The sequence below is a fragment of the Taudactylus pleione genome, unplaced genomic scaffold (genome assembly GCF_031769625.1).
Source record: "Taudactylus pleione unplaced genomic scaffold, aTauple2 ptg000041l, whole genome shotgun sequence".
Taxonomy (NCBI): domain Eukaryota; kingdom Metazoa; phylum Chordata; class Amphibia; order Anura; family Myobatrachidae; genus Taudactylus; species Taudactylus pleione.
The window spans coordinates 19,890,564-19,914,332 of record NW_028284443.1 but is presented as its reverse complement, the minus strand read 5'-3'; the positions used below and the strand labels follow the sequence as shown (position 1 = coordinate 19,914,332).

Genomic DNA, 23,769 nt, shown 5'->3' with positions numbered 1-23,769 from the left:
TAAAAAAAAACTGGAACAGTGTGTACCCTAAATAAATAAAAAAAAAAAATATATATATATATATATATATATATATATATATATATATATATATATATATTGGGAAACCATATGGATGCATATTACTGTCCCAATGAGAGAATTTTTGCACTTTTAAAATGCTGCAAATAGCTGATTTGTGCATTTCTTTTTAAAAAAAGAAAAAGAAGAAATTCATAAAAAGCACACTATTTTATTTTAAAAGCAAACAAAACAAAAAAGTAGGGTGGTTTTGGGTTAATTTGAGGTCAATTTAAAGTTTTAAAAAGCAATGTATTTATTTTGCTAAATACTTTACATTTGGGGTACAGAAAACAAAATTGGATTTTGGGGTAGTTTCAGGCCATTTTTTTTTTACCCCAATAATGGCATGTAATTATTGTACTAATTAAGCTAATTGAAAACTTCCAGTAGCCTAATTAGTCATTAGGGGGTGTCCAAGGGGTTCTGAAGCAAGTCCTAACATTTTATACTTAAAAATTAACTTCACTTAATTTCATCTTTACATTCCCTGACTTTGCACATGCGAGAAATAAACCTACGTTTATTCCTATTCTCACACCCAATTGAATAGCAAACACCTTGCACCTGCCGGCAAAAACCCTACAGTGCAAGCTTTAAAAAAAAAAAAAAAGAGAGAAATTTGCAGCCAGTTAAATATGCCCTTTTAATGGAGTTAACTACATTCTACTCATGTCCAAAGATCAGTATTTTGTTGGAGCCATCCATCAGTGAGATACTCACCAATCGCAATGTTCACCAGCACGTTGACGATTCGATATATCTAGAACCATTGGCAATAGCAGGAGAGATATGCCACAACAGCTCTAATTATAGGCCTTTCAGTTACTGTACAAGATCTCCCATCTAAGGAAAGAACTGAGACACAATAAATGTGATTGTAAGAAGTCCTGCCTAGATGTGTGTCACGGGACACTACTAAATACAGCAAATGGAGTCCCTGTTAAAGTACTATTTTTGGGAAGGAATGAGATTTGTTAAAGTTGCTAAGTAGTAGAAAACAAATTTTAGTGCCAATAAACCACTCTCATCTGTATACTTGAGAGAGTTGTTTAGGACATGCATGGTTCTCAAGATATGAACAGCTGCTGGTTTTGTAACTGACACTTTAAAAAAAATTATAATTTGTGTTGAGTCGTGGAGACTCTCTACAGGAATCTGTGCTGGCACCTGTTTAAAGTTGCCTAACAGCCTCTCCTGACTATGGGCCTGATTCAGAGTTGCTGCGCCTTTGTACCCAAATGCTCTGCAAAATTATGCAAATGCCGCAGGAGGCGTCTTAAGTAAAAAACGCCAACTGCCTTATCTGATTTGCTGCTTCGTCTGAATCCGCTGCATCAAATCAACTGTGTGAACATTGGCCATCTGCATCCAAGAACGCAGCCACTGACTTCAGAACACCCAGAGAATGGAACTGACGCCCCCGTTTTCTGGAAAGCTCGCTGTCCCCAAACTCCCAATGTCAATCATCCTTCGGTTTTGGGGGCACTACAACCAATGTCTCAGGACCTGATCTGCATGTACGGGACATTAAACGGAGATTAGTGTAAATATCGGATCTACATAAATCTCTGAATCAGGCCCTATGTGCTTGCAGGAATTTTGCAGTGCTGATCATAATTGATAGACTCATGGGCTGCATGTTTGGCATAATGGTTAGCAATTTAATTCTTGACCAAGAGGGAGATGTATCAAACATCTCAGAAAGCTAAAGTGGAAATGTTGCCCATGGCAACCAATCTGCTTCATTTAATTTTATAGACTGCTGGATAAATTGTAGCTGATTGGTTGCACTTTATCACTCTCTAACAACAAAGAACCATGCACTGCAGGGAGATCCATAAAACCTTAAAGGGACAACTTGTTATTGGTCTTTTTTTAATGGAGATGATGATCTTTGTTGCTTTCCTGAGGCAAGAAAATCACATTTGATCCATTGTGTGACCAAGTTCCGCCCACCCTTAGCTGTTTAACGATAACATCTTCCTGGTTGAGGTGCCGGACAAATGCCAAAACCTTGTTAGCTGTCATTGTTAATAAAATAGCCAAGGACTTCATCATTTATTCAGTTTCTTTGCGCTGGTACAAAGCCAAGAAACTAAAAGAATCGGGCTTCAAGCATTACCAGGTAAATGACGACAGGTATCATTTCATGGGCCCAGACAGCGGCGCCCAAACACAGTATGTAGAGTTGATGTGGGGTTCGGCCAAGTGGTGCAACAAAAAGCACAGAGGTATAGCCAGACATACCCTCAAATCTTACTTAGCAGAGTTTCTGTAGCAGACGAAAATCGGGAAGAAAGATTCTTTCAAAGCCATCCTTGGCGCAATCCATCAAGTCAAGGCTTCGGTTATAAAGTACTAAGCACTTGTTTTATTATTTGGTTAAATACAAATTTAAATGCTATAAACAAAACTGTTAGTTTAGTAAGAAACAGTTATTGAAACATACAGTAGTTAATAGTGTGATGACACATTTAAAATAATACAAAAATATAACAATAAAAGGTAGTCCCTTTAACCGCAAAGTACGCAAGGCACTATGGAGAGTTTGTATGTTCTTCCCGTGTTTTACGTTTGTTCCCTCCAGGTGCTCTGATTACCTCCCACACTGCAAAAACATAGTAGCAGGTTAATTGGCTTCTAGTGTGTGTGCCCCCATATGGCAGGGGATATAGGAGTAGAATGATCAAATCTTGGATAGAGTTAAAGTGGAGAAGTTGCCAATACCCACCAATCTGCTTCTGTCATTTTACAGGCTGTGCTAGAAGCTTATTGGTTACTATTAGCAACTTCTCCACTTTATCTCTTTCCAAGATTTGGTAAATCTTCCCCATAGATTAAAACCTCTGGGTAGGGACTGATGTGATATATTGCCTGTAAAGCTTTTTATACTTGTGCGCTATATAATTATCTCTTAATAAATTAATGAATCTCCCAGGCCACAGGAGTCCCAACATGTTGGCGAAATCTGTTTATTGTGAAAGCATTTTTAAGTGGTGTACTGATATCATTTTGCCATTCTAAATCCTTTTATCTTGGTGCCTGGGAGAGAGGAGAAGTAGAAGTGAAATAAGATAGCCATCTGAAATGTAAAGTTATGCAGTTAGAAAAATGGAAACTGGTAATTGTTGCATGCAGGGTAAGTACCATAAATCCCATAAGCAAACGCAGGGGAGGGTTTCCGTCTGCCTGGAAACCCCACTCCCCAGCACACACCATGACCACAATAGAAATAGTAATATAATAGAATGTTACTAGTGCTGCATGTTCTTCTCAGTATCACAAATGAAATGATTAGCACCACCTATGGATCTTTTAAAATGTGTCAGCTAGTAATAAATATACCTGCGCACCAACTAGGACATGTGGAAAACATGCACTGTTAGGGGTGCACTGCTATAGACCATCAATAGGGTTAATTATTAATACTGTATAATAATACACTATCCAGTACATAAGGAGGCCAATATGTGTGTGTGTGTGTGTGTGTGTATATATATATATATATATATGTGTCCAGGGCAGCGCTAGATTCTTCTGCCGCTCCCCCAGACTCCCGGACTTGCTCCAATGCTCTGGAATGATGCCCATGTCTGAAGAAAAACATTCTGCTCAGAGAGGATGGACCTACTGCCGCATCTAATGACTAGAGGTGCATACACACAATGATTTTTTTGATCGATAATCGATAACTATATCGTTTATCATTCAATCATTGAAAAAATCGTTCACTTTCTGAGTTAAAATGATGAACGATTATCGTTCATGCACGTTCACGTTTGTAGTTCAGTCAGACTGACCAACTGAACGATTTTCATTAAGGGAATATGCAAAAATCGTTTGTAGTTCAAAAAAATCGTTCATTACACTTTAAAAAATCTGACAGAAAATCGTTGGTAACAAAATTGTTGTGTGTGTATGCAGCTTTAGTGTCATAGCTGGTCCTGTATATTCTGGAATTATGCAGCACAATATACTTTGTATGTAACATATTAAAGCTGGATAAGTACTAATTCTGCCTTCTTCATGGACTGGCCACACTCGCTCTAAAATCAAGCATTTGTAAACCCCCTTCTAGAAATCTGCGTTTGCCACTGAATCCCCTCTGTGCATTATAGAAAATAAGATTGGAGTTTGTCTTGAGATGAAAAAGACATTCTGTCCTGAATACTTAGTGCTGAAAAAAAAAACTGAATAACATTTTTTATTTTATTTGTACATGTTGTCTAAATATAACTTGAAGTGGTTTGTTTTTTTTTTTTTTATTGGCATGTTTCTCACAGAAATGGCTTTCTGTGGCTTACTTTACTAATCCCTGTTGTTCTAGGCCAGGCGTTACATGGAACTGATTCCAAAAGAGAAACAGCCTGTGGCTGGCTCAGAGGGAGCGCAGTACAGGAAGAAACAGTTGGCTAAGCAGCTGCCAGCTCATGATCAGGATCCTTCTAAGTGCCATGAACTGTCTCCTAATGAAGTGAAGCAGATGGAGCAGTTTGTGAAGAAATACAAAAATGACATACTCGGTGTGGGAGACATCAAGTTGCCCAAAGAAGTGGAGGCACAAGGGGGTGATAAAGGTACACCCGACAATGGGAATCGGAGCACACTTGGAACTGTGAAGAGTGGAGAAAACCAGTCGCCAGCACCACAGGGATCTTCTTACGTGAGTTACTTCTATATCCAAACGTATCTTTTTCATATTTACATTTGTTCCTTTCTTTCCACTACAAAAAAGTGAAACTTGAAAATAATGGTGACAATGCTTCCTAATTAATTTTGGGTTGATTAGTCCTGTTTAAACTAACCACAAACTATATATACAGTATGCTGTACTGTTATGGAAATACAATCTGTACAATCATGCTATAGCTGTTTAAGTTCTTTAAATGAAAAAGGATGTAAGGTAAAATTGGCGAAGTCACGTGCTTAATTACCATTTTTAGGAATATGTAAACATACACCGTAATTTGGGCCTGATTCAGGATGATTCACAAGGCTGCGTATGCACGCACCACGCTCACTGCGAAAATATGCTAATGAATGCAATCGCACGGCAACCGCAGCACTATACCCATTACTGTATAAAGCCTCCCACTTCCCATGACATGCATCCACAAGTCAGCGAAAACATCGGTAACATCGGAACCATTCGCACAGTTTTGATTGACCTGACCCTACCGCAGAAACTGCTAAACTTCCTGTCACCATCTAGACCTCTGCCAGCGTATGCTATCGCAGGGGCTTAATTATGCACACCCCTGTAACAGCATTTAAACGCCCAGGCACGCCTGCGTTTCTCTGACCACTCCCCGACACCACCCTGAAACGGTCACTTCCTATCAATCACTGTGTGAGGACTCTGTCTGGTCACTGTGATCGTTCCCAATCGCTGTGGCAGGTTCGCGCACTGCGTCTTATGCGCAGATAGCAAACATCGTTTGGCTGCGTGCAAACGCAGCCTTGCGAACCAACCTGAATCAGACCCTTAGTTTGGTTATATAAGACATGAGGGAATAAATGGATTTTAGTCTGCTGTAGCTTTCGCTTACAGTATCACTAACAATCAAGTCAGTCAATTATTAAGACAGGTTTTTATTTTTGTTCCTGTTTTATCCAATCAGTGGAAACTCTTCTTCTTCTTTTTTTTTTTTTTTTTTTTTAAATATATATATATTTTTTAATTAATGTGCTTTGCATCATGGAAATACAATGACATATGACCATTCAAAACATTGTAAGTATATTAGCAAATAGTGCAGTTCCAATTGTATAGTAACCATAATGAACCATCAAAAAGTGATAAAACAAAAATGTGCCCACGGAGTGACGAAACCCTAAGTAAGAATCCGTTCCCCAGGTCACCAACACCTCCCTATTCGCAGAAATCAGACAAGAAGAATGGGGGGATATCATGTGCTTTCATCTGAAATTTACTTTAAATAGTATATTGTAGACTCCTGTGCATTTGGGATCTAGTGGTAAGGGGAAGGGTATCGATGTAAATCTCTCGTACCTCAAAAAAAAAACCTGTACGTCTATCCCTTTCCCATAATGAATCCACCCAATCCATCCTAAATACACTGAAGTGCCAAAAGTCATGAGATAGCAGTATGTAAAGGTAATGGTAGGTGGTGTCACTGTACTGTGACGTCTTGCAAGTGCCCGGACCTGCGTCAGTTGTAATCTGACATCTCATGAGTCAGTTTAAACACTGGCTAGGCTGCTCATGGCAAGGCATCGTGAATTATCGGAGTCTGAATGGGGCATGATAGTGTGTGCCCGATGGATGTGACATTTCTGAAGTTGTGTGGACATTCAGCATTCCTCGATCTACGGTGTCGTGTGTACCACGAAAACCTCCTGGGAGGCATTACCACCCACCGTGGATAGTGCAGTGGCTGACCACGAGTACTTCATGACCGTGACCAGCGTGTTTGGCCAGAGTTGTCCATGGTAACAGACAAGCAACACTGGCTCAAATCAGATCCACATTCAATGCAGGAGGTACCAGACATATCCAGCTGGTCAGTATAAAGTTTTTTAGCTTCCATGGGATGTGGGAGCAGAAGACCCACCCAAGACCCCCCTGTTAACACTACATCACCGAACATAGCACCTTACTTGGGCTTGTGACATCGCTAATTGGACCCTGGAGGACTGGCAACATGTGGTGTGGTCCATTGAGTCATGGTTCCAGTTGTTTCGGACTGTTGGTAGGGTTCAGGTGTGGTGCAGACTCCATGAGGCCATGGACTCCAGTTGTTAAGAAGGCACCGTGCAGGCTGGTGGTGGTTCCAGAAAAAGGATGCTAGACATGTAAACATGTCATAGCAATGGGGGCGCTTATATTTTGTTAAATAGACACATAAATAAAAACAAAGAATATTTTATTACACAAAATGAATACATAAAATATATATAATAAAGAGCCAATTTATGCTTAAAAAAAAAAAACTTGCTCACCTTCTGAAGAAACTGTCAGTACACTTTGACAGAGAAACCTGTTAAGGATGGATGCTTCTTTTTGATACACCACCGTGATACTGATTAAGGAGTCTACTGGAATGCACTAATAGACTCTGGTGCTAAAAAGAACAAGTATCATTTAAACCTACTTGTAAGGACGGCTTACTGACTTTTAGTGCTGCCTGAGGATTTTAAACTGCAGCCAAAGTGAGTGTAAAGGCCGTGCACCAGTTCCAGCGTAACCTGTGAAGCAGCCGAAGCAGAGGATAAAGACTCCTCTATGTGATCTGTCGGGAGGAGGCTGGGTAAATATACCGGGACACTTAGGCCCTCATTCAGAGCCGGACCACCCACCACCCACAGCCTATACGAGCGTGCAGGTTGATGGCCGCGATGGTCTTGACCATCGCGCCCATCGCCACTGCGAGCCGGAGCCTGCGGTTGAGTTTCTCAACCGCAAGGCCCGGAGTGATTTTGGCTCTATCAGAGCCAGAATCACTCCCACTGACATCACTAGTGATGTCAGTGGGCCGGCTTCTGATGGTAGGCGTTCCCTTGGGAACGCCCCCGTCTGGGAGGCACGCCCCCGGCACGCCCACCAAAGGGGGCGTGCTGTCAATCAACATCGACAGCACGCCCCCTTTGATCACACACAACGAGCGAAGGAAAGTCCATCGCTCGTCGCGTCTGGCGCATGCGCACGACGGAGCTCCCTCCGTCGTACGCATGCTCAGTGCACACCATCGACCCACTTGCGAGCGGACAGCCGCTCGCGAGTGGGTCTGAATCAGGCCCTTAATGCTCACAATCGTGCTGCTGGCTATGTGGTCTTAAACAGGATTGGAAAGCTTTTTTGCCAACACGCTCTGCAATCCAACTTATCTGGATGTGGGTCTAATACTTCTAGTGCTAATCACACAAACTCTACCTATGTGGAAGGGGAAATAAAAACTCCCTTTATTTCAGCTAAAGCAAATCATATGCTTATATATAGAGGAACTTTTATCTACGTATCCCTAGACGCAGTCTACAGTATTTCTGTTGATAAATTGTATCATCATTTCCTCTATTGGAGGTTGATGCATTTAGGTGGTGTGACTTTTTGAAGCATAAATTGGCTTTTTATTATATATATTTTATGTATTTTGTGTAATCAAATATTCTTTGTTTTTTATTTGTGTCAATTTAACAATATATAAGCGTCCCTATTGCTATGACATGTTTACATGTCTAGCATCCTTTTTCTATAGCAGCAAATGGTAATTGAGAGTTACTTATTTGGAGGCTGCTTTGATCTTAATATAGAATTGGTTAGATTTTATCCATATTTGCGGCTAGTTCAAATAATTGTATTTGGTGGTGGTTCCATAACTGTGTGGGGTGTGTTCACATGGCATCGGTTGGATCTGCTGGTCCACCTGAACATGTCATTGCTTGATGACCATTTGCAGATCTTCGTGGACTTCGTGTACCTCCACAATGATGGAATATTCCAGCAGAATAATGCACCATGTCATCTATCCCAAGTTCTCTGGAATTGGTTCGAGGAGTATTCTGGAGAGTTCCAACGAATGGTGTAACCAACATGTTCACCAGACATGAACCCATTCGAGCATATATGGGAAGTAGTGAGGAGGTCCATTCGTACCCAAGATCCTGCATCTAAAAATATCAGGGAGCTGTGGGAATCTATTCAGACTACATGGGTCAACATCTCTCCAGATGTCTTCCTCCCACTTGTGGAATCGATGCCATGTTGCATTGCTGCACTTCGCTGGGCTAGAGGTGGTCCTACACGCCACTAGGCATCTATCTCATGACTTTTGCACTTCATTGTATATGAACCAACAGTTCACTTAAAAGGGAGAAGGAAGGAGTTCCCTTTTGAATCCAGTTTTGAAGAATGGTTTTTCTCACTGCTGAACTGATTGCAAAAAGCAGCTTTTTTTTGTTGTTTATTTTTTTATTAATTGGTGAGCTCATATCTATTAGAAAAAGCTCCCAACAATGCCAATGCAGGTCCAAAGGGAACATCATGCAGCAGATGATGCTCTGCATATTACATGATCCATAGTAATGACCACAAATATCTAGCCATGATAAATGTCAGTCTCACTGTGAGAATGCCGGGATTATGTGTGCGTTATTCTCGCCTATTGCCCATCACCACCTTGAGAAACAGTTCTAGCTCTTGCACGGTACCCCGGTTCCTTTTTAGGAGTCTTTGATCGCACAGGAAACACACAATGGTGAACGTACCTTTATTTTACACAGCACACACTACAGTCATGTAAAAACGGTAACTACAAACTATATATAACTAGCGCCCCACCCCAAAATCGCACGGGAGCAGTTTAAAAATTTATGGCTATAGTCCTTCTTCTTCTTTTTTTTTTTTTTTTTAACCGAGGTCTTGTAAGATTGCCTTGTAGACAACAATAGTCGTTTTTCCTCCTGACATCAACACAAAGAGATTTAGTTTTGATGTGACACGCAAAAGGTCCACTTAAAGTTGTCCATGAGAAAAACACTTAGGTCAACTCCAGCCATGTTAATTGTCTGTCCCTGTCATGCCAAAGCAGACTCTTACAGGGAATTGGACTCGTTTGAAATTAAAGAATCGTTTTTCACATAACTGAAAAAGGAATGTTAAAGAAAGGGAAAAACTAAAATTTTGTATCGGTAAACAGGGCTTACATATCATTTCTCCAGAAAATTGTATGTATCAATCTGTACATGGTATAAAATAAAGTCCATCGTTGTGATATGTCTTTAGCGGTTTAGGCAGCGTAAGCCAAGAAAGCGCTCAGACTTCCATTTTTTTTTCATTGACTTCATTAAAATCGTCTCTGCTCTGTTCCCTTTTTTCATACATTAATGTTTCATACACCTAAACCTTCCTTGAAAAAATGTTTTATAGAATAGTGAAAACTGCATCAAATCTGTCCAGTGGTTCTCTAGATTACCCAAAACAAACAGACAGACACCTACCAGGGACTTTATTTTATACTGTGTATAGATATATACAGAAATGCCAGTAGTATTAGCCACACTATGAGCACCCTCCATCTCCTAAAACAGTGAGCCCTCCAGTAATAGAATTAGCAATCAGTTAGAGTTGCACTTGCCTGTCTATACTGGGGAAAGTACCGCTGTGAGGGAGGCTGCTGGGCAGGATCCCACTGAGAGAGGTGTCACTGGTTGTCAGGAAGTAGCTTCTCTGAATCCGAGCCACTAGGGCCCATGAGTTGCTGATTGTGGCAGCTCAGCCTGATGTATCGTCTACCAATTTGATAGGTACGAGCTACCAGTGATCCCACTCCTGCTGGTTCACTGGGTGACCAATCCAGTGGCTTCTCCCGATGGTAGTACTGGAGCTCCCTGGTAGGAACAGAAATTCCACATCCCAGGTTATCCCATGTCAAGAACTGAGTAAAATGTACTGTTTGTTCTTTTAAAAACTGTTATTTTTTTCGCGGTGAAGTGACACCCCTGGGTGGGAGTTGCAAAGCACTAAGCCCTGGTATTGGGTGCTTTAAATGAAAGGACTGGCTACAGTCAGAAAAGTGAATGGGCCTTTGTACTCCCCTATGTCCCCTGCTGTTTTGTGTCCACAATGTCTAGCAAAAATCTTTTATGTACAGTGCCCACTTTCACATCTTGAAGGCATTTGTGATGTTGCAGGGTATTTGGCTGATTCTAGCTTCCTGTGTGGACTTGAGAGGGGGGGTAGGGGGGGATGTATAGGACTGAATGTTTGGTACTTTCCTGTGGTAGAGACCTAGCAGCCCAGACAAGTCACCTGACTGCATGTACACAGGACAGTATACCTAGCTGCACATATTGGATAACAAGGCATCATAAACCGTAATACATAATGAATGGTTACTTTCACTTGTAAACATATGTCCATATGCATCCTGTAAGAAACATTCAGGTAAAGGGGCCCATTTATTAATTATTGCATTTTGCAATGCGATCAGGGCATGTAGTACCGCCCATGATCGCATTGCAAAATGTATGATCCGGCACATGGAGGGTGATGGGCTCCAAAAGGAGCCCGTTCCTGCGATGTGGCCGGAGGCTGCTGTGCATGCGCAGTCCCGCGGACTGCACATGAGCGGCGTCCATTGCTGGTGGAGGGATCTGGGAGATCCCTCCGCCGGCTGACATGTGGTAAGTCCCCATATGCTACAGCGGCTAATGCTATCTTCAGATGGCGTTAGCTGCTGATGCCAATATCGGGAATGTTTCGCATTCCCGATATTGATACATTTGGCAGCATCGCATCCCCCATAGAAACCTATGGGGGAGGCGGCTGCCAGCGGCAATGGACGGATCGCAGCAGGTGTCGGAGATAGCTGCTGCGGTCCCTCCTTCATACATCCGGGGGATACTTAGTATTTGAGGCAAACCCCCGAGAACAGATGTTTTCGGGGAATTTACCTCAAATTCCCGTTGATAATTGGGCCCCTTAGTGTTATGATTCAACTGAAGGACACAGCAGCTATATAAAACAAGTAGTAGTGAATCAGAAAGCGCTGTGTTAGAAATAAGAATATAAAGATATATATTAAAAAAAATATATATCAAAATTGGGATCAAAAAATAAAATATGAGTTAAACAGATCTGCGGGGATATATACAGTGAAATTGACACATAATTGCAAGCTGGTCAAGATGTTTATAGCCCCTTTAGTGAATCTCTGGTGATTCTCCTCCCGCGATCCGGCAAAGTGAGTCAGAAAACGTGTCCCTACCTTACCTTACCGATGAGTTCCTTATAAGTGGTCAGTCTTATCTCCCCATCCTGCCCACTTCACTAGGAAGGAGATCTGGATACTCTTCTGGGGCAAATACATTTTATGGAAAATGATTAGGAAGAATTCAGTGTACCTGTTGGATGGCAAGACTGTGCAGGAACATATCAAGAGAGGGAAGATGGTGGTAACCCATGGGCCATACCTGTAGTAATGGTGAAATGATCATTTGCTTTTCTCAGAAAAGTCTAGTATATAGCTTTATGATGGGGAGGGGTTCCCTAGAATATATCTTTAATCATTGAAAGAAAGGCTTTATGGTTGCACTTGTATAATGTTGTGACTGGATATGGTCTCAATACTTTAAATTTGTCAGAAGCTTCTGTGAATGTTTTATCCATTAATTGAAATGCAGAATGTATTTTTGAGGTGTTTAAAATGTAAAAATAAAAGGTAGATATTTTATTTTAATTTTGCTAGTCTTAACATAAAGAAAATATTTTGCTAATTGTGAATGAAATAACTGATTATTTCCCTATCTTTGGCTAATGCCTTTAGTTTTCAGATATGCATTCCAGATTCCAGAGAGCCTGCGCTTTGGGCTGATTATGAGTTGGGAGCAAGAAACTTTGCACCACGACGGATCACGTTGCAATGCAAGGGGGTGCAAATACATTTTATTTTGTTTACATGCAGAATAAATGCTGGCTGTTTTTGCATGTAGCCCACAAATATGCTGGACTGCCTTATTTGTACACTGCAATTTAGATAGGAGTCTGGACATGCCCCATAGATCTAAATGTTTCTGCACATTATAAATCCGCCCCACACGCATTGCAAAATGGTTTTGCCAAGGTGCAAAGTTACAGTACTTGCTCGTTTTTGTTTTGCTTGCGTTCATCTCAGAATAAGCCTCAATGCTTCAGGCTACGGTCTGCCTAGATCATTTCAATAGAGTTAAATTAAAGCGCTTAGATTGCAGTGTCCTTATTTCACTTGCAGAATCACTAGCGAACTGACTCTGATTCATTGTGAGGGAGAAAACTGATTATGAAGAGTTGCTGGAGAGCAAGCGAGCCTTTTAACTTGAAAAATTCTAATGCTGGAAAGTGAGGACATGTAACCTGTAATGAAACTGCTCAAAAGTGGAATGGTGCAGTACATTGTATTTTAGAAGAGTGCTTGGATTTATATCCATTTAAATATATCTTTGTGTTGAGTTGCAAGACGAGAGTGTTTATTAAAATGTTAGGGACAGAATTGTAGTCCCATTCAGGGGTGTCTATAATATAGAAGAAGAGTTTCAAAGAGAACAGCACTGTAAATGTCAGGAAGGAAGATATAAACCATTTGGTGGTTTAGTAGTGACCCCAAAATGTTTCTTACTGAGGATATTGGGTTTAGATCTGTGTATAGTAAAGCAATAAAGAGTCGCAGTGCGAACAGTTGGAGCCCCTGAAAGTTCGATCTAGAATATATTGTGGTGCTGACTCTCAAGATGATATCAGTACTTTCAGTAACCCACTATATACTGCAATACAACAGTATGCATTGTTATAGTGCTGAGATGTAAATACTTTTGGTGGCCCCTATATCTAACTAATGTTCCTAATGAATTGGTCCTCTATAAAATGGATATGTCTACTATGTGCATTTCATGTGCTTTATCATCTTTCAGCTGAGTGTTACCATGTATACAGTATCTACTACTATATCTACTGCAACAGATCAAGAAGAGATTTGGAAAATTTGGTGCTGGTCATTGGGCACAAAGCATGGCTAGTGTCTCTTAGGTTACTATATGTAATGGCAGTTATTGCAGAGGAGAAGGAAACCATGTAATGGACTTGGATACCTCTTCTTCTAGAAGTAGTGTAGGCAGTTGATTCCACCAGGAAAACCAGGTAATCACTGTGCAGAAAGAGGAGAGCAATTTACCAATGTGCCATTTATATAGTAGTCTTTCCATACTTTCGCAGGTCTCTCCATATGTTCGCTGCCTCCTGGATCTGCTACTCTAAAAGCTATAGCATATACTGTATCTGCTTCTAAGTGATTCACTCAATGCAGCCACTTTAAACTGATAAGAATGGAAATAGTTTTCCCAATAGAAAATGCATGGAACAGTCAATAGTACTCCAAATTTAATAGCCATGTCCTCTGATTATCTCTTCTGTTCATATGTAATCATTGTAAGCGCCACAGAAATATCGTATTAGTTATTTTAGACCTTGGTGTGTAATCGGGAATAAACGTAAATGCAGAAACACCAGGTGAATATTTACTGTAAATGAAAAAATCTTTATCTTGTTGAAGGAGAACAGAGTGCTTGTGTTTTCATATTTCCTCTTCAGATACTTTCTAGAATATACAATGTGTTTATAGTTTGTATACATTTGTCACCCATTATTTATATAGCTACTTGTAACCTGTATAGAAATGGAAAGCATGCTGATATATATATATATATATATATATATATATATATATATATATATATATGCAATACAAAGCAGTGTTCCTTGTTGTTCAACCTTGATCATAATATATGACCTATAGATTCTGCAGTAATACATTTGATAAGAAACACCCTCTCTATGTGCTAGATTCAGAGAGCCTGTATACTTATTAGTTTGCTAGTCTTACTTGAAAACACCAACTTGTTTAGACTATAGTAGCTCTGCTGTGGCTGCAGAAAGCTCTATTCTGGCTGGCATTAAATTGACTTTCTTACAATAGACACTGTACACTGCTTTGTGCATATGTGCACCTGTATACTGTATGTCGAGGTCTAACTCTGCATCATTTTAAAATGATTCAGGATTTAAAATCGCTGAAAAATAGACAGGGCATTTCACAATGGGACTGAAAAAAAAAAACAAAGTAGCAAACCGTGACGCTGTAAATCATGTCATGCATATGGTCTTAAGAACTGAAAAGTACAATTGCATTGTTAGTTTCCTGTGTGTATCCTGACACTTTGCTATTTTAGCTCTTGTGCCAAAGAGTATGCTATTTTAAAGCATTTTTTCTCAGGGGTAAATTTACTAAAGTGAGTTTTTAGAAGTGGAGATGTTGCCCATAGTAATCAATCAGATTCTAGCTATTATCTTCTAGAAGGTGCTAGTTAAATGTTAATTAGAATCTGGTTGCTATGGGCAACATCTCCACTTCTTAAAAACTCACTTTAGTAAATATACCCCCTAGACTCCAAATTCTGTTTATCTAATTTATGGTGCATGGTTATGAAAGTTTCCCTGACATCGATATCGGTGACAGGGAACAAAACTTATGTTCTGAATACTATTTTCCTGTTATCCATCTACAACAGACCACACTGTTTGTATGTTTTTATTTATTATCTTTGACTGCTCCAGATTTCAGCGTCTGGAACTAGATCTTCTGTGTTATAAAACATTCTCATTACTCACAAAACTGCATCAGAAGCACATCTCCAGTTATGGGAATATCTTGTTTTGTGAGCAACTGCCATGACTGAGGCAATTTTTCCATCGGAGGCGTTGCTCTGTTTGGACAATGGGATGTTTGTGGCTGGAGGGAAGGGTTAAAAGATTGAGAGGGCGAAGTATGCACCGTGACCCTGCTCTCAATTGGTTTGGTAATTAGCATTTTATTGTTGCGTAGAGAGGGAGTGTTGAGACATTAAGAAGCACTGTGGAAATAGCTGTGTTATGCCTGTTTAATTCCTGTTCTAAGCCCAATTTTTCATTGTCACGGGAGGATTAGGAGATCTCCCAGCATTGCTAATTGATGGTCCATGTCACTGTCTACATGGCATTTTGGAACTGTGAATCACGTAGGTCTCTGGACATGTGTATGTTGGCACGGTTTCAAACACACTTTATTATTTTGTAATGCTGACAATCCTTTTTTTGATCCTATTTAATGTCTTTTTTTTTTTTTTTTTCCCTTCATGTGTATGTTCTGTTTTAGAATGCCACATACTTATGGTCAAGTTTTTTGTAGAATAAATATAAAATCTTGTCACCTTTGTCCACAGTACTGCTTCCGTTGCAAGGAGAACATGAGGGAAGGTGACCCTGCTGTTTATGCAGAGCGAGCTGGCTATGACAAGCTATGGCATCCTTCTTGCTTTGTCTGTTTCACCTGCAATGAGCTTCTAGTTGACATGATCTACTTCTGGAAAAAAGGAAAACTTTACTGTGGCCGACATTACTGTGATAGTGAGAAGCCACGTTGTGGAGGTTGTGATGAGGTAACTTTATTTTATTTATTTTTAACAATTTATAATATCTTATTTTTGTTTACCTAAACAAAGTGTTTAAAAACAGATGGGATTATTATTATAATTTTTCTTTGTAGGTTTGTTTGCTTTTATGCTATTTTATTCACTGTCTGTTTTAATTGTGGGGGGGGGGGGGGTTCTTGTACAATATAGTTGTGGCTAGACTTCTCTGTTTTTCATGTAGTAGGGTCAGCCTGCCACATATACAGGGCATCTCTTTAATGGACTTTTAAACTCCTTAATAAAAAAAATTTAAAAGTCCATTTTAGAATTTATTATTATTTCACCTATTAATTTTAAAGAAATGTAAATATGCAAATAGCATCATGGAATTTTTACTGAAACATACTTATTTAAAATTTGTATTGGAAATACAATAAGCCCACTCTCTTCATTGCTGCTTTCTATGAAGATGGTCATGTATAAATATATAAAAGTTTCCGAACAGGTAAACACATGGTTGCAGGGGAGAGCTGGCCACTCATGGCCTTAGGGGCAAACAAATGAACTAGTCTCTTCTAGGAGAAAACCCAGTGGACATGTTTTTATACAGGTATATTTAATAATGATGTAATGAAAAACATTGTAATCTAATGAATATTCAGTGAAAAGCCCATTCTGTTCACCACTTTACAATGCAAAATCCATCCTCTATACAATACAGAGTGCATTTTGGTAAACAACTGGATAAACTGGAGTGGAGGTCTGGCAGTGCCATTAAACCCAGTAAATTGCTCCCATCACTATGTTAGATCGCGCTGACCAGCTAGTGCAATCAGCTAATCAGAGCGCTTTGAGCTATTTTGTTCAGAAGATGGTATAAAAATGAAAGTTGCCCAATCCACTTTCAGGTGACGAGGATTCAGCTCGTGTTGCCTTTGTTAATAGGATGGTCCTAAATATTAAGTGATGAGAGTGCTCATGTATTTGTGTTTTTAAATTGAGAGCAAACCTACCAGGAGGTATAAGAAAGCCTCCAAAAACAGATGCTACCAGGAAAAGCACATCCAGTCTGCTACTGATCTCACATGGAAGTTACTCAAACAGTGTATACCGTAGGTATCAGTAGATGGCTCAGACCAGGGGTATCCAACCCTGGTCCTCGAGAGCTACCAACAGTGCATGTTTCCCAGGTCTCCTCACAGACTCACAACTGTAATAAATAATTACCTCCACCTGTGGATCTTTTCAAATGTGGTGCTGAGTAATGAATACACCTGTGCACCTGCTAGGTGGTCTGGAAAACGTGAACTGTTTTAGTAGCTCTCGAGGACCGAGGCTGGATACCCCTGGCTCAGACTGATACATAGTTAGCAAAACCAATCACAACACACAAGGAGATGTGGCCTACATCTTTTGTCCCTTCATAGAGCAATCTCACTTACGTGTGTGTGTGTACATATGTGTGTGTACATGTGTGTATGTGTGTGTGTATGTATATGTATGTATATATATATATTAATTATATGTGTGTGTGTTGTGGTAGCTTACGATTGCTGCACAAATATATATATATATACATACATACATACATATATTATAATGCAATCAAGTCCCTATGCTACACAAGTGTGCAGCACAATCCTAAGCTACCACAACATTATTTTAATAGTCAAATCATTGGTTTAAGTAAGAAGGAAAACCTTCCCTCTGTAACTTCACTCTGTTTTGGTCATCTGCACAAATCATACTGTTTACACCATATAAGCAGAGTCTAAAGTAAGTAAAAAAAAAATATATATATATATATTAATTATTCATCTGCTAATGTTTGGTACTGTATGATCCGCAATTTTTACTCAACTGATGAAAACATGAGGAATTAAAAATAAATGCTGACATTTACCAACCTAGGTGTCATTTTTATATTACAACTTTTTAATAGCCCAGCTCCTTTTTTCATTTAGTCTTTCAGCCCTGGAACACTCACCAGATGCTCAGTTCTATCTTAACTGAAGTAATGAAGCACCACAACAGACTCATAAGACCACTCTTATTGCTGTCAGACTAATTTGTTCTATTATTGCAGTCGGTTAGGATGGAGCTGTACAGTAAATACGGCACCAAACTGGCTGTGTTTTGGCTCCTCTCCAATCAGGTGTCAAAAGAGACACACTAGCTGCTTATGTCATTTAACAGTGGTGGTCCCATTGGGACCCCAAAATGCATAGTTAGGAACCGAACTAAAGTAACTGTTTGTCTTAGACTTTCACTTTTTATGGGCTCATTTTCTCTCACTACTTGTATATCCTAAATTATAGAAATGTAGTCAGTGATTTACTTACCAAATTATTCATGTTTTATTGATTTAACATTTGTGTTTATATGTAGGAACTGAGTAATGTTATATTATGCCATACTGTTTTTTTTATGTGATGTTCAGGTTGTAGAATTTCTAAAACATTTAGGTATGGTAAATGCTAACATTTAACACTTATTTACAGTTAACAGCATGTATTTTTAGGAATCTGTACACATTCACTGTATTCCTACAATTTTTGCAATACTTGGTCATAAATGTCTGTATTTTGTTTACCTAAGTATTGCATTAGTGCCAAATACTTTGAGTAATTATTTCTTCCCAGCATCATAAATTTTGTTACGTTTCTAAATATTAGAAGTTTATCTAAAACCCAAGCATCTCCTTGTGTCGCACCATTTATTATGTTATAACTTTCTTCTATGGTCACAAGGTGGCGTATATTTAAAATAAAAAGTAAGGCTTTAGTGACATCTGGTGGTTAGAATAAAAAGTATTAAGCATATGTAAGCAACTAGTATGTTCTTTACTGCAAAATCTTGTTGATGTAACATAAGTTTCCTGTTTTTTTTTTTTTTGTTTTTTTATCTTGTCAGCTGATCTTCAGCAATGAATACACTCAAGCAGAAGGCCAGAACTGGCATCTGAAACACTTTTGTTGCTTTGATTGTGACTGTGTTCTGGCTGGGGAAATCTATGTGATGGTGAATGACAAACCTGTGTGTAAGCCATGCTATGTGAAGAACCATGCTGTGGTAAGACTATTTCATTTGTTGCCTTAATGATGGTCTCTTCCCACACCATGCTTAAGGCTTTATTATGTGTGCACTTGATACAATTGAAATAATTATTATAAATTACCATTTTCTATTTGTTTATATACTGCCTTTCTGTAACAATTTTGAACTTCTGATCGTTCAGCTTTCATTTGTATTGTAATACTAATCAAAAGCAGTCACATTGTGAGATCGTCAGGATGGTCATACATTTAATGATACATTTCAAAAATCATTGATTAATTCCTTTCAACTTGAAAGTCTGTTATACTCATATAATTATTCTTTCTGTGTATGCAACTTATTATTACTAAGTGCTTTGCTTTCTAATAAGTGCCTCCTGCACTTTTATATAATAATACATACAATCAGCATTATTGGAGCATTCATATATTTAAGAAAAAAAAATCCCTAAAGCTTAGAGCTGCACACAAGCTATGTAATCTACTTTCAGATCAGAAGAGTCTGCTTGAGGCAGTCTCATCTCTCCTATTCTGCTCAGAGATCTCAGTCTCAATGAATGTGACTCCAGTTACTCACTGTCATGTTATAACATGGGGCATGAGCAAGTGTTTGATGTTGCAGGCCCTGGGGGTATAGTTAATATTAATACTTGCAGTGCCTGCATCACAAACATGTCACTTCCCATTCCCGGGTCTTTAGGCTACCTGACGAAATTAGTAAATCTAGGGGCACAAATCCCAGAAGGAAGTTTTTTTTTTTTTTCTATATATATATATATATATATATATATATATATATATATATATATATATATATATATATATATTTTAGGGATGGGGAAATATCTGGCAAACTTGACAGACCAACTTTTTATAACAAGGCAAAGAGAATTAAATGCTGAAGGTCATTCTGATGATTAGCACGTACTGATTAAATTAATGTACAGTATTATGTTAAATGTCTGGAGAGCTTATCACTTTTATTTGTATCCACATGAATCTGACACACAACACATTGTTCAATCATTTTTTATTTGTTTCAAAAGAATTTATCTCCACATATATTTTAGAATTGTCTTTTTGCTCTCTCATCCTTAGTTTCTTATATACTTGACAAATCATGTCCTGATTTGTTTATATAATGGAATTTTATTTTGTAATTTTCTTTTTAATGAAATTTCACAAACCAAACAATTTCTTAAGCCGTGTATCCACTAGCCGATTAAACAGAACGATTACGACATCGTAATCGTTCAATCGCTTATTGCTCAAGCATAAATCGGGCACTATAATGTCGGAAACGACCGGCGATACGCACTCCAGCTGGTCGTTTCCAACATCAATCATCGCCTGAACGTGACGGTCAATCTGCCAATAATGGGGATGAGGGAGAGTGCCTGCACTGTATGACATAACATTCAATGTGGGCACCTACAGGATAAGGAACGTTTACGATGTTGTAATCGTTCAAACGTTCCTCATTCGGCAACTGGATACGTGGCATTAGACAGCCAATAACCTATTATTCCTTGTACAAAAGCAAGTCTAAATAAATATAAAAATACAGTCTAAACTTCTCAGATTGCAGTAGAAGTTGTTTTAAACTTCTGTATGTAAATACAGAATAAGAAACGTTGAGGACAATGTTTGTGAGAATATAGAATGTTGAGAAAAATATAAAAATAAAATATATAAACAAAGTAGTAATTGCAACACTAAATATAAAAAAAACCTGCCATAAAACCTATTGCAAAATGGAGGGTTTAATACTCTCTGCAAAGAAGGTTAATACCACGGAATAAGAGGGGCAAGAGGATGAGTAAATGGCAGGACCAACGGGGTCAATGCAGTAATATTCCACCATACCTTGCTGCACCAAACTGCCTCCAAACATCTGTCTATGATGGATATATTTTATGTAATAAGTGATAGGAAATATTTAGTCTCCAACCTTTTTAAAATGACACACTGTAAATTAATATTCAAAGATGTAGAACTTTTCCACTACTTTTCAATATCCAAAAATGTGTCTTGTTTTTTCAAAATGCAAGAGTTCTAAAAGTTTTGTATTTAACCTCACCACGAGGATGAGTGATTGAGGTCCATTTGCACAATCTTGCTTTTTGGAGTAGTTTAAATCCCAGCTGCCGGGATGCTGGCGCTCAGAATTCCCGTGCCGGCATCCCAACAGTAAGTAGTGGGGTTAGGTTAGGCACTAGGCTGGAGTGTTAGGTTTAGGCACTGGGGGGGGGGGGGGTTAGGCTTAGGCTGCGGGGAGGGAGGGATGGTTAGGCAGAGCCGTAACTAGACTTTTTGGTGCCCTGTGCCAGAAAGAGCATTGGCACCCCCCTCATTTTTCAAAGGGACATAATGCACCCAAAAATGGGAATGGCCTCATGGGGAAGGGCCAGGGAAGAGATAGGAGAGGCCAGGAGATGCTGGGGATAAAAGAAGAGGAAGCTACAAGTGAGAATGATAATAAACAGAAATTTGACAGGCCCAAACAGCGCCCCCTGACCTGTGGTGCCCTGTGCGATGGCACCAGCCGCACTACCCTAGCTACGGCCCTGTGGTTAGGTTTAGGGATGCGGAACACCCTGCAACTTAACAATCCGCTTTCATTATAACCTGGACACACCTTTTGCAGCACCCTGCCTCTACATTGCAAGCAACTACCACTTTGTTTTCTGCACTTTTTTATCTTTTTTATGTATGTTTTTGTACTCTGCACTGTTTAAATCATTCCTTCACCACTGTCAGTTTATCTTTATATCACTGTGATATCTACCATTGTTACATACCCATACATTTAAAAAATATATATTGTATTCTAATTTTATGGTCCTGCAACTATAAGCGCTCCAAACTTCTTTTGTTTTATATTCTACTATTGTAGTTGTGCCTTTATATCTACCAGCACTGTTCTTTCTTTTATCTACATTTTAGATGTTTAAACTGTACTGTACCTATCTCACGCACGTCACTACTACTGCTATTTTTCCTCCTAGCAATTCCCTCATCTACAACATGTCCCTTTTTTCTTCAAAGACCCCTCTCGCTCAGCAGCTACATAATTCTCTCTTCTACCACCTGTTCCCACCTCTTTCCTCTCTCCATCTGCTCCTCCCCCTCTTTCCTCTCCTTACTCTCCCTTCATCCCATCGGGAACTCTCCACCACATCTCCCATTACTTCATTATCATTCATTTCTCTTCCACCATTGTCCTGCTACACCACTAAGCCCTGCCCCCTCCCTTCTCTCCAAGTCACCTTTCTTCTCCTCCACCCATACCACTCTAAACCTCCACCTTGCCCACCAACTGCTATCACCCTGCCTCATTCAGAAGCCCGCCACATCCCCACACTCTCCTCATCCCCCTGCTCTAAATCAGTCTCACCTCCACGCTACAGCAACCCTAATAATCTCATTCTTATCTCTCCTCTTAACTGTTTCCCTCTCTACTGTGCCCTCTGGAAAGCCAGATCTGTCTATAATAAACTGGTCCGCTTTATCTCCAAATCCCTGAATCTTCTATTCCTCATCGTATCTTGGATTTACCCCTCTGACACCACTTCTCCTGCAGCTATTTTCTTTGGGGGCTTCACATTCTCACACACCATGGACCTGAGTGTCACCATGGTGGTGTTGGGGTCCTTTTATCCTCTGGTCACCTTCTGAAACTTCCCTTTCATTTATTTCTATTCAAAGTTCATGCTATTTACCTCTTCCAACCTTTTCACCTTCGAGTAGCTGTAATTTATCGTCCCCCCTGGCCCTAGCTCTAAATTCCTTGATATCTTTGCTTCCTGGCTCCTAATCTTCAACTGGGCTCTCAAGACCCATTTCTTCCTCAAAGCTTTCCAGCGCTCATCATAACCCACTGCTCCATGCTCCTTCCTCACTATCTACCCCCATCTGTGTCACCTCTGTCTGCCCCTCCCCTTTAGAATGTAAGCTCTCACAAGCAGGGCCCTCTTCCCTCGCGTGCTTCTGCTTGCCTTACTTTATACTATCATTTACTGCTAACTTCACACAACGGCACCTAACACTTGGTTGCTGACGCCCTGCTGATTATTTAAGTGTTACGCAGCAATGTTTATAAACCATGTCCTTGTCCTGCATTGTTTGTATTGATAATAACTGTTTTTCTTGTGTGCTTATTTGTTTATATACTGTGTAAGGCGCTGCGGAAACCTTATGGCACCATATAAATAAAGGATAATAATGATAGAGTTAGGATACAGACACCTGTCAGTAAGTATCCTAACACTGTCAGGATGCTGGTGTCTGGTTCTGACCGTCGGAATCCCGAGCGCCGGCATCCCATACCCAATCCTTTTGTACTGTTAAAATAACAGTTAAGAGGTGGACCAAGTTTTTTTTACTCGCCGAGCATAGATATTGGATCCTTGTGTAGGAGAAGCTATATAATAGTGTTTATATAAAACAGAACTTTATTCCAAAACAAGTCCACTTACATGTATTTCCAGAAAGTTAGATTAAAGATTGCATTATTTCTCTTGAATTTTAAACAATGACCTGTCTCATCAGCAACAAAGTGCCTTCTCTTTGCTTGAGATGTAAAGCTCTGTTAATTAATTTGATATGTACCGTATATACTCGAGTATAAGCCGAGTTTTTCAGCACATTTTTTGTACTGGAAAAGCCCCCCCTCGGCTTATACTCGAGTGATGCTCCAGGACCAGGGCCGGTT

At 39.6% G+C, this 23,769-nt stretch overlaps 1 protein-coding gene across 1 annotated transcript in view; it reads left to right on the top strand.

Annotated features, from left to right (window-relative positions):
- The window catches only part of TES (testin LIM domain protein), a 64,678-nt gene that overhangs the window by 30,780 nt on the left and 10,129 nt on the right, over positions 1-23,769 (top strand). Inside the window, exons 4-6 of the mRNA XM_088457683.1 lie at positions 4,391-4,726; positions 15,811-16,026; positions 18,913-19,071. Of these exons, the coding sequence (XP_088313809.1) occupies positions 4,391-4,726; positions 15,811-16,026; positions 18,913-19,071 (711 nt within the window). The remainder of the gene's footprint in view (positions 1-4,390; positions 4,727-15,810; positions 16,027-18,912; positions 19,072-23,769) is intronic.